Source organism: Elgaria multicarinata, chromosome 8 (genome assembly GCF_023053635.1).
Source record: "Elgaria multicarinata webbii isolate HBS135686 ecotype San Diego chromosome 8, rElgMul1.1.pri, whole genome shotgun sequence".
In the NCBI taxonomy this organism is placed as follows: domain Eukaryota; kingdom Metazoa; phylum Chordata; class Lepidosauria; order Squamata; family Anguidae; genus Elgaria; species Elgaria multicarinata.
Window position 1 is genome coordinate 92,172,342 of NC_086178.1, and position 12,696 is coordinate 92,185,037.

The 12,696-nt window shown below is 40.4% G+C and overlaps 1 protein-coding gene across 1 annotated transcript in view; it reads left to right on the forward strand.

The window, feature by feature from the left end:
* The window catches only part of LOC134403180 (cadherin-23-like), a gene marked incomplete at its 3' end in the record, with an annotated part of 380,609 nt that overhangs the window by 13,868 nt on the left and 354,045 nt on the right, over nucleotides 1-12,696 (forward strand). Inside the window, exon 3 of the mRNA XM_063133286.1 lies at nucleotides 6,200-6,277. Within this exon, the coding sequence (XP_062989356.1) occupies nucleotides 6,200-6,277 (78 nt within the window). The remainder of the gene's footprint in view (nucleotides 1-6,199; nucleotides 6,278-12,696) is intronic.

Consider the following 12,696-nt stretch of genomic DNA (forward strand, 5'->3'; position numbering starts at 1 on the left):
CCAGTGCTCTTCAACATTTTTATTAATGATTTGGACGAGGAGGTGCAGGGAACGCTGATCAAATTTGCAGATGACACAAAATTGGGTGGGATAGCTAATACCCTGGAAGACAGAAACAAACTTCAAAGTGATCTTGATAGGCTGGAGTGCTGGGCTGAAAACAACAGAATGAAATTTAATAGGGATAAATGCCAAGTTCTACATTTAGGGAATAGAAACCAAATGCACAGTTACAAGATGGGGGACACTTGGCTCAGCAATACTACAAACGAGAAAGATCTTGGAATTGTTGTAGATCACAAGCTGAATATGAGCCAACAGTGCGATATGGCTGCAAGAAAGGCAAATGCTATTTTGGGCTGCATTAATAGAAGTATACCTTCCAAATCACGTGAGGTACTGGTTCCTCTCTATTCGGCCCTGGTTAGGCCTCATCTAGAGTATTGCGTCCAGTTCTGGGCTCCACAATTCAAGAAGGACGCAGACAAGCTGGAGCGTGTTCAGAAGAGGGCAACCAGGATGATCAGAGGTCTAGAAACAAAGCCCTATGAAGAGAGACTGAAAGAACTGGGCATGTTTAGCCTGGAGAAGAGAAGATTGAGGGGAGACATGATAGCACTCTTCAAATACTTAAAAGGTTGTCACACAGAGGAGGGCCAGGATCTCTTCTCGATCCTCCCAGAGTGCAGGACACGGAATAACGGGCTCAAGTTAAAGGAAGCCAGATTCCGGCTGGACATCAGGAAAAACTTCCTGACTGTTAGAGCAGTGCGACAATGGAATCAGCTACCTAGGGAGGTTGTGGGCTCTCCCACACTAGAGGCATTCAAGAGGCAGCTGGACAACCATCTGTCAGGGATGCTTTAGGGTGGATTCCTGCATTGAGCAGGGGGTTGGACTCGATGGCCTTGTAGGCCCCTTCCAACTCTGCTATTCTATGATTCTATGATTCTATGGATGGGGATGAGAAAAGGAGGGAGGAATCCAGACAGAGATGTGAGGACAAGCAAGTGATACATTTTCGAAGGAGTCATCTCAAGCGTACCTGAGTTGTTGATATATGTACTAGATATCATCAATATATATGAATAATGACAACTTTTGATCAAGTGTCAGGAGCAAATTGCAATCCATCTAGACTTTAACCATATCCCATTTCGATCTTTAACTATATAATATAAAATTATAGATATAGATCTTTGCTTGATGCCAATAAATGTTGCTTTTATCTCCTTTTATGAAACGTATTTAGATCCACTAACCCCAAATATTTAAATGATTTATAACATGTGTATCAAGATATCATACATTGTTTTTAAAATACGGTTTCCCAAACACCATAATCTGTAGACAATGGATTCTTCTTACAGTACAACACAAATTTTAAGTACAAGTGATGACAATGTGATGTTAATTTTTTTACTCCCCCCCCCTCTTTTTTGTTGTTAAAATAAGTGAGGGAAGCATTCAGTGACTGGTGCTATGTTTGTATACCACTTCTCAAAACAGAGAAGTTAGAAGGAAAATTAAACCAGTTAATTCCAAATTACAAGGCCTCTGCTGGGGTTTAATATCAAGTGTGGGTTATCTTGTTGGGGTTTAAGATCAAGTGTGGCTTTTCTTGGAGGTGGGAATTCATCTCTTCATGCTTTGATAACTTGTAGAAGGTACAATTTCAACAGTATACAGTAATTTGGATGCATTAATTCTGGATTATGTCTGCATATCTTCTTATACACCTTGTTCAGTGTTTTGGTACATATGTGAAAATATGGGAAAACATCTAGGAACAGACACGGCAGTTGGATTACAGATGTCAACACATTGATTGATTTATTTAAAACATTGGTATCCCGCCCTATATCATAAAGATCTCAGGGCGGCATACAGATAAAAGCATACAATATAAAACAATAAATATGCACAGTTAAAAATAAATTAAAACATGACACAAATGCATTTCTATAGCATTTGTGTCATGTGTTGACATATGGAATTCAGCCATGGAGGCTAAACAGACTTTCAATTTACTAATCCTCTATCAAGTTGCTATGTAGGTATGCCTTTACTGGATGTACACCAGTATCTTTATTGTGACTTGCCATTGTGCTGCTGCATCTTATGAGCATTTATTCAGAAGTAAATTCCACTGTGTTCAAGGAAGCTTGTGTCCAAGTCATTGTACACAGATTGTCTACCTTGCCATTGAACACTCTGTTAAAGATTGAGAGCCAACAGGTAACTTCAGTAGAAAAGGGAAGTGTAAACATCCATTTTTCTAGTGTTGGCTGTTGTGTTGCAAGAACGTCTTCCACCTCTTGGGATGGCACTAATGGATTTTCCAAGATGTCTAGGCCGACATTGATTGGGAAAAGCTCCTTTTGAATCTGCGAAACTAATTCTGGATGTCTGGGGAGCACATTTCTCACTATACTGTCAAAATACCCTTTATTGTTCTAGTGTCCAATAAGCTTTCAGGTGTTCTAGTGGTGGTGGTTTGCAGTCAGAACTGGGCACCTGCTTTATAGGTGAGCCAGAAACCAAATCTTGCAGAAACAAGATGCAAAATATTTCTGACAGATCAATTAAAAACCCTATTTCCCTTGTTCAATATGTCTGGCAGCTAAAGTGATCTCTTAATAAGAGACAGTGCTGGCTACTCTAACACTGGCTGGGAACCAAAGTAAACCCATCTGTCATATGTGTTACATTCTGTATTTATACCCTTTCAGAAACTCACTAGGTCTCCTGCTACCACAATTGTGCTATTTTTCAGTCTGCTTCCCAAGTAGTGTGGGCTAATGGATAAACCATTGGTCTCTTGGATTTCAGAGTCATGAGCCTAATCTACACCTACAGCCCTTTCGCAATGGAGGAAGGATAATTGCGAGGTTTCCCACTTCTGCGATCGTCCCGCAAGTAAAGGAGAACCATTGTGGGAGGACATGTGTCATGTAACGGCAGTTCCGAATGTGTATCGGGAGAAGTGGGTGGGACTGGACAGATGGGTTTGGGGCAAGGATTTTTTTTAATATCTCCTCCAAGATGCGCATCAGCGCAGACACACAACAACGCAGGGTGGTGGTCATGTGTCAAAAATGCACTCCTGTGCATCAATATGTTTGTGTAAAAAAGAAGAGGAAACACTTGGCAATGAAACACGCCGATCCCATGCACACGCCCCTGACAGTAGATTGGCTGTTCGCTGTGTCAGGAGCTTGTGCCAAACAGCAGCAGCTGTGTGAAGCGGGGGCACACTGGCTATGGACTTTGCGATTGTAGCCAGAGAGCCGGAAAAGCCGCTACAAATTCAGTCAGCAATATTCCTGAATAACTGCGCGGTTGACCCGAGATCACCGCAGGAGTAGGTGAATGTCATGTGGCCTGGTAGGGATGACTTTGATATAACCCCTGAATAAACAGCTGATGTAGACATAGCTTTGGTTTTGCTTTCCCCAAATCTACCATGCATCAACTTGCATGCTGTTTTGCAAAATACTACCTCTCAGTCTGTTCCCCATTTCTGAAATGGTAATAACAGTGACTTCCTCATAAGATTATTATTAAGGATGACTGTGTTAAAGAAAAGTTACTTGTTCTGAAACACCATGGTTAGAGCAAAAAATCCTAATGGTACTGATAATAAATAGAGACTATCATTTTACAAACTTTCACAGTGCCCAGAATTGTTTGTTCTAAACTCTCTGAATAAATGGGCTCTACTGTTAGGGTGTGGCTGACAGTTGCTGTTCAAGAGGCAGGCAGACATGTGTACTTGTATTTACTCACTTGAGCTAAATGAACAGGCAACTGAAATAAGTGAGCCTCATTATTAAAGGCGAAAGAAGGAATGCTTTGGTGGAATTAAGGCTGACGAGGCAAAACGTTCAGCGCCATGGGAACAACATGAGGTATTAATCTTGTGCTATAACAATAATTGCCATCTCTTATTCCCCTGCACAGCCTGCCACCCCCATGCAACAAAAGGAAAATAATAATTTTAAAAGGAACAGTCATTTGTCTTTGGGAAGATCTATGTATTGTATTTGCAGCAATAAAAGCTTAGAGGCTTGAGATCATGGCTGGTGGCAAAGGTGGGTCTAAAGCCCTTTCTGAAAGTGTGCCACATAAGGGTGTGTTGTTACCCCAGACTTCAACATTTTTCTTTTTACTAGATGTTTAGTCATGTGGTGGAGTTGGATAGCAAGGGTTATGCAAACATCTGAATGTTTAAAACTCCATCTAAAAACACAAGTGAGGCATTGGGCTCATCTACACCAAGCAGCATATTCCACTATGAAAGTAGTATATAAAAGGCAGGAGCCACACTACTGCTTTATAGTGGTAATGAAGCGCACTGCAGGATCTACACTACTGTTTTTTAGTGGTACTGAACTGCACTGACAACTGTTGGGGCCCATGACACGTCTACACCAAGCAGGATATAACACTATGACAGTGGTATGAAAGCAGTATATGATATGTGTCATGGGCCCCAACCATTATCAGTGCACTTGAATACTGCTACAAAGCAGTAGTGTGCCTCCTGCCTTTTATATGCCACTTTCATACTGCTTTCGTAGTGGAATATCCTGCTTGGTGTAGATGAGCCCTGTGTGTGTGTGTGTGTGTGTGTGTGTGTGTGTGTGTTCATGCTTGCATGTACAAATATAAAGAGAGGGGTGGTGGAAAGAGGGAGAGATGTAAAGAAGTTCTGAATCCACTAAAGAGTCTCTGGATCCACTATGGATCCAGTCAGTCTTAAGTTAAAATATATCAGATAGACTATCTCTCAATGTATCTATCTGCAGAATAATTTCAAAATCTATTTAGAGCTGAACATTTCAGTTTCCACCTTAATCAGTAGCTGTAATGTTAAATAAAATTCTATTACCCATCACTGCTCATGTCCTAAATAGTAAAATCTCCACTAACTTTATTTGGAAATATCTCAGGTTACTTGATGAATGAATGAGTGGAAAACAACCTTTCCTGTTCACAAAGCTCTTTCCTTGCCTGAAATGCTACTAAGTGCATGCAGGTAGTGCCATCAATGTGCAGTTCAACACACCCCTGGAAATTGTTGTTCACAGTCCCAGCTGTGGCAGATTACCTCTTGATAATTCCATATCCACATCCCAATGCCAAAACAAAGAGACTTGGGAACAAGAAAGGGCTTTGTGCCTGGATGAGGAGCAGCAAACACCTGTTGTTGTTGTTGTTGTTGTTGTTGTTGCAAGAACCAATTGAGAGAACTGGCCTGGTCCAAAGATAAGAGAGAAGATCCTCATTAAGCAAAGTACTCCTTGGTTGGTTGGCCTGGTCATGTAACTTTTAGTAATCATCAAGGGTTTCAGAGAGAGGAACTAAAGAACTTAAAACACTTTTTGCAAGTGCCTACAAGAAAGCTAGTTTTGGGTACTTGGCTGGTCTACTGAATGTTGGCATTGCATGCTCAGAATAGCGTTTTACATTCAGAGCTGGAGAAGAACTTCCTATGGAAACTGCATTTGATTTGGAATACATCTTAGCATTATGATCTGGACAAATTAGTATTTCAAACCAGGCAATTATGAACTTTACTAATACTGCTAGTCATAAACGGTATGGTACTTGTAATCCGTGTCTGTGACATGCTCTCAGCCCCATTCCATGCCACAGTCATGATAGCAATGAACACACTATTTTGAGGAAACTTCCCATTTCCCCAATATTTCACTCGGAGTACATGGAAAATGTACAATGCCTCCAACAGAAACATTATTTTCAGGGAAGATATGTGGCCCATGTGTACAACAAGGGAGAAATGTGTGAATTTGTTAATTTAAAAAATCCTTCGTATGGAAAGACTCTTAAGTATTTATGCATCCTGGACAGGAATGCCACCCATTGTACCATCTCATTTCTCATGGCACTTCACTACTTCTCTTCTGGCTTACACCCACCGAAGTCCAGGATCCTCTCGCCCTTTCTGTTTTAGCACTGGACCAATTAGCTGTGTCTTGAATAAAATGAGGGATACGTGCTTTTCAGTAGCTCAGCTGAGTCTAGATATTGCTTTCGTGATGCAAAGAGCTCCCTTTTTGCCCATTGCAACCCAGCTATTTTGCTCAGAGCTGTACTCTTAACAAAATGTTAATACTCTCAATATATACACGACTTCACTAATAAAGTCTTTTACCTTTCCCAACTTTTCCAGGCCTGAGCAATCGATTGCCGTACTTCATAAATTATTTCTTCGACACATACCTGTTGATCAATGAAGATACTCCAGTGGGTAAGTGCATTAAGCTTTGTGTTTAATGAGTAAAACGGTGTTTTTGCATCCAGCTGCCTTTGGGAGAGGGGGAAAGTCAGAATGGCAACTCAGCATGTTGATTTTAAAGGAGCTGCCTATGAAAGGAAAACAGATCTTCTAGAGCACTGAACATTTCACTTTGGTTGCTTTCAGAAGGCTGATAAACTGAAACCAACAGCCTCATCAAACATAATGTCTATGATTTGATTAAAAGGGAGTTAGACTAGGTACAATGTGAACAGGGCTGTGATATCCCAATTTTTTAAAAAAAAGACCGATGCAAAGGGAATACTAGGATGTATTTGCTTATTCCTGTTCCATCATTCAAGCTCGTGTATTTTGGAAAGTTTTTTTTTCTTTCAAGAAAGAAGTGCTGTGGCCACTGTGTGTGTGTGTGTGGCTTTAATTGTGGCCTTGGCAAAATATTTCAGGGTTTGATTGGCAGATGTAGCTTTTATTTATTTATTTTGTCGGTGATCACTTTTGGTAAACGTAGAAATCGATTGGGCCTTTCTCTGCTTCTTTCCAGACTCTCAGTCCATTAAACCTGTGCTCTTCAATCAGGGCCTCTGGATGGCTTGTAATGCTGTTCAAATTGATTGTAAGCCCTGTGTGTGCACAAACATGGAGTCGTAAGCATGATGGGCTGCTCTTTCTGTTCAAGCTAATAGCTGTGATCTTATCAGGGTCCCAACAGCAGAGCCCTCTATTTTCTTGCATATGGCTCCTCTCCTTCAATTTATACTTACAGCACACTACTGTCAATTCGTGCATCTTTAGGGAAAGGATGTTAGATGAAGGTGTGCGTGTGTATGTGTGTGTATCTATCTATCTATATTATGGGATACTTAAGAGTTCCTTTTATGAAAAGATTAAAGTTGATTTTGTTAGTAAGAATAGGTTTCTATAGCTCCAGTAACGCTTAGATCCCTCAAAACAGGCCTAGTACATTATTAGGATTATAAGAATTTTATGATGGATTGAATTTCTAATGTCAAATTTTTAATGTAAAAAACCTGTGTGCTCTGGTAGCCCTTATGTCTTATTTCAGGTGTCTGTAGAATGGCCTCCTTGAAACTCAGGCATGAATCCTTTAAATCCCCTGTTACAGGGTAGATGAGGTAACTACAACTTCTCACACCTTTCCTCCCCAACAGCCCTGTTTGTCTGCCCCCTCTCTTACCTGATATGCTAAAAAGGACTATCAGCACATAAGAGAGGGGGGCATTAAACAAGAAAGAGGAACCACTGTGACCCCATCTAATGAAGAGTTTGTTCATGCTCAGAGGGCCACTTCAAGCATGCATAATCAACTTCTGCAAGTTCTAATGATTTAGTCTTCCCTCTATCAATTTAAGTCTTCATTATTTTTGTCTACATTACTTGAATGATGATTCAAGTAAAGTCATGGAAACCAGTGTAGCTGTTGAAATGTTTGGGTTCATTCAAAAAATCACCTGTCTCAAAGCGATGCTAAAATCAAAAACATTAATACTGCAATCCTATAGATGGTTACCATTGAATAGAGTAGGACTTTAAATCTGAGTAAACATGCTTTAAGGTATTTTGTATTATCATATTATAATAAATACTTTTAATTCTTCCTTTTTCATACTGTTCTTGGGATATGTTCCATTCATTTAAAATCTTATAGTCGGCATAGAAATATTGATTTTTTGCAGATTAAAAAGCCAGAAGTATTTTGCTTACAACAAAATATTTACAATACAAACACAGACCAAAAAATCCCCATTATACATATGCAGTCTGCAAATGGTGACCTGGGAAATTTTGCACATTTATCTATTAATAATACTTATATACCACTTCTCATTGGAAACAATCACACACACTCCTCTTCTCCCATGACTGGTGTCAGCAGTGGGCACAGCTGGGCATTTACACAGCCAGGAGACAATTCAGTTGGCCTGCTATCAGTCCTCACTGACATCTTCTCTGCTAGTTCACACAGTGGGCTATGATTGATTGATTTTGTTTTGTTTTATTAGATTTTCCCTCTTCATAAGCAGCAAAGATCTTTGGCACAATCTACAGGCACATATTTCATAAATACATGGAGTGAAAGAAGTAAAGTAACAGCCTTTGTCCTGGACACCTGCTCCTTTAATCTTAGATGCTTTAAAGCTGGCCTCTTCCTTTAAAAGAAAGTGTTCTGTACATTCTCAAGAGTATTGTTTTTTCACATATCCAGAAACAAAATGGTGGGCTCATTATTTCCACATATCCTCCCTTAATCTCCCTCTTACCTCCTAGACAACGCCATCTCACCTCTTCAATTTCACTTGGAGTCTCAATTCTCCCACCCCTGCCACAGACCACACTTCTGCTTTCTCAACATGCACCCAATCCTCCTTTCTGCCTGCCTCACACATTGATTCACACATGTGTGTTATGTCTTGATAGCTGCAGCATGAAGTGACTAGTGAATGGACCCAGCTTTGCAGAGGTGGTAATGGCCTTTATGTTGATTCAGTGAAGGCTGTAAGCAAACTTATGCAGCTATCAGAGTTGGGCACATTGTGCCCATGCTGTCTGAGTGAAGCCACCTCCTGCTGACACCCCTAGCCACAGCCCCTGCTGGGTGCACCCCGTAGCCCCTTAATGTCTATTTCATTCTCCTGTGGAGGGCTGCCCCACAGCAGGGGGGAGTGGGCAGGTGTATAACTGTGTCTGTCAATGTACTAATCTTCCTGGACTTCAAACTGTATAGACTACAAAGCTATGTCCTAGTTAGAGGAGTCTAACTCCTCTAGTGGCTTACATTTCTATTGCAAGCTTTAAACACATGGACACATTAAAGTTCAGTTTTGGGTGTCACAGTCCTGGCACTATGGTTGGGAGAGATGAATAGGTACACACGTCTTCTTTTATTATTATAGATGACTTGCATGTGTGGATAAGTTATCACATTGTCTGAAATGAAGTGTTTTGCTGAGTAGCCAGTAATCAAGTGAAGTACATACATAAGTCAACCAGGTCATAGTAAGAACCGTGAAAGTTTCAGGAAGTGAATGAAACAATCAAAACAGCATTCTACCTCTGCCACCACCACCGCTCTTTAAATCAGTGAAAGGCACAATCTTGTGGATGTTTAAAATGGCGTGCTGGGAATTGTAGGCCTCATTTTCTGCCTAAACATGCATAGGATTGCACCCTAAAGCAGGCTTCCTGGACCTCGTACCCTTCAGATGTTCTGGACTACAACTCCCATTATTCCTCACTACTGGCCATACTACCTGGGGCTGGTGGGAGTTGAACTGGAAGGCCCCAGGTTGAGGAAAACTATCCTTAAGCACTTTTATATGGTTAAGATATCCTGATCTTGAATAGGGCTGTTATCTACTAAATACAGTAAATTACTGCTGAGGTAAACTAATAAGACTGGTAGTTCGATCCTTTCTCAAGTTTTCCCCTGTGACTCATGATTTCTACTGAGTTCTTTGCCATTTAATGAGCACTAATAAAAATATCAGGTGATGGCAGCAATGGAATGAGATGGGATTTTTTCAATAACATTTTCTCCCCTTGCAAAATATGTGTGCCCTTCTTGGAAGATTTTTTAGGAAGATTTTTGCCATTTTTTCCTCACTGGGGAGAGAGTTGTACCATTCCAACACATATTTGTATGACTGGTATTGAGATGGTGGTAGCAAGAATTCACTGTGAGCCTTTTCATAGACTCAGCAGGGTACAACTTTGTCACAGTATTTTTGAATACCACTTCTTTGCTGTGCGCTATACAGCTAATAAGTTCTGGCTATGTGAGGGTGTTACTGAAGGAAAAATTCAGGCACCTCTACTCTCACCTGAATTTGCTTCACTTGCCTTCAATTATGTCCGTATTTAATAAACTGGTTTGTTGTATGATGATATCATGCATATTAGAAAAAAGGGTTATTTTCTAAACCAAAAATGGTACATAAGCTAATCAGGGCTGCAAAGAGAAGCATGCCAGTATAGTGGGGGGGAGAGAGAAAACTTGGGGAGATGTCTTCCTGCCCTTGAGGAAATGTTTGCTGGAGAACAAGCCCTGCTGGTGTCACTTCACCACCCTTAGCCTGCTCCCTTCTATAACTCATTTACATTAATAAAATGATTTTCTTCCTCCGCATCCCTCCTCCAATAAATCCCCCACCCCGCTTTCTACCTGGCTTGAATTTAACTGCCTCCCTCTTCCTCCACGTGATACCTAAAGGAGTGTTAAGCAACAATTAAAGAGATAATTCCCTCTCTAATCACTTACATGAGTAAATTAGTCTTGTCAGGAGCTATTAAGACAGAGAGCTCGGAATTCATTAGGCTAGATTGGGCCTATGGAGCTTCTGGCATCGCTGCTAGTCCAGGCTGATTAATTTCCTTGAAAACACCATCAATGCCCATCTGTTTCATTTAGATCTTTGGAGAGCAATTTTCAGGTGGACTGACCCCCTCGTCAGTTATTTCACCCAGAAGTAATGACTGACATACACAACCTACTGCAGTGTGAAGAGTAAACCGTGTGTGTGTATAAAAGTAAAATATTCATATACGCTTGCCTCACTCAAGATCTACAGCTTAAATTTGGCTGGTGGTTTTAAATCGATGAAGGGAAGTTCAAGTGTTGTTTTCTCTTCTGCAATTCTTGGCCATGTAAAAATCTTGCTATTCTCTCTAAGTCCAGTCCTTACTGCTAATTTCTGTCCTTTTTCTATAATAGCCCTTGGGCATGGCTAATATTGGGGTGAATTTACCTGCTCAGTTTCCAATCCATCTCTAGGTTCTGCTCTCTAAGGGAATGCATAAGATACGGGGATGCCTTCACAACACTGTTCTTTATTACATGCAAAAACACTATCTTCTGCGGAGTGGCATAAGTCACACTTAAATCCAGTCCTAAGATCTGTGCAAATAGAAAGAGAGGAAGAAGGGCCCATCCAGGCCTCTGACTAAGAAGAAAAATAAATTAAACTTCCATGTTCTCTTATACACCAACCAAACTCTCCCCTTTTCTGTCTGGACCACTGCATGGCTGGGCATTGTGGCTGGGGATGTTTGGAGTTATAGTCCAACCCGTCTGATGGGCATAAGGTTGGGGAAGGCTGCTTTAAGATGTCAGAGTCAGGCTGGGGCCATAGATTTTTTATATATATAAATATGAGATCTGAATGGTGTGGTTTATAGTCCAACAGCTGTAGCTTGTACTGTTTTGTTGGATAATGTGGAATAAAAAGCAGGAAATAACACTATGAATGTGGTATATGGAATGTGTAATGTGCCCCAACAGTTACCAGTGCTCTTCAATACCACTATTTGTTTGGCAAAATATAAGGACCTTTGTGTGTGTTGTTGGAAGTATATCACTGTGTGTGTATGTGTATAATAGTTGTGTGCGTAAGTATATCATATAATAGTATAGTAATAATGACATTAATATGTTTTTTAGCAGTCACTTCATTGATGCAAGTGAGAAACTTACCTTTATATGGGATAGTCATATAGGAACACATGAGGCCTGTCCTGATATTTCTGACAGGCATAATTACTTATATGGCATAGCTATTATTTGGTTTTAAATATTTTTTCCAGGGGTGGGAGAAATCTTGATGATTTTTGCTTGGTATTCCAGTGCACATGAAATAAGAATTTAATCCCTTACTCTAATTTTGTAGGTTTCATAAAAAGATCTTAGCCCATCACAAATTTTCTTCTCTAACTTGGAGCATAGATTATGGGAACTTCTAGAATTGTGGGTGCAAGGATTTCGGAACACTTGTTCAGTGTATCTAGTTGGATGGGAAGTTGTCAGGGAATCTCCAGTTTCACAAACTGTAGCTCAGCACAGTTGGTTATTGACATTAGATCAGGTGATACATCTTCCCCAATCTCACCCATCACGTGAATGAGAGTGGGTGTGTACCTGTCCTCCCATTCACCCAGATGGCCATGTCTCCAATCGTTTGGTGCTTCCTTAGATTTTGTGTAACTTTCCCCCATTCTAAAAAGTTGAAATACCTCTTGTAAGACTTTGCTACTGGCAATTAGAGTTTTAAATTAAAATATTCAGGTATGGTTTTTTATGTATTTTGGGCACTCATCTTTTTGTTTTCGGTCCCACCCTTTTTGCCTTCAGTCTCATCCACCACTGGAGCTTCCTTGAAGCTTTTCTGAAATGGAACTCAGCTGAAGAGGTTCAACGACTGCTGTAAAGCATCATGTACATCAAAGGAGTATATAAATAAATAATAATGGCCTAGCTTTGCATGCACAAGATCCTCTGTAGATTGCAAATTTCCATACATCTTTCCTTGCTAGGTACTAATGGAACCTAATGTCTGCATGCAAACATCACATACATCATGGTTTATTGTGACAGGAAAACACCTAGGCTTCTCCAAACC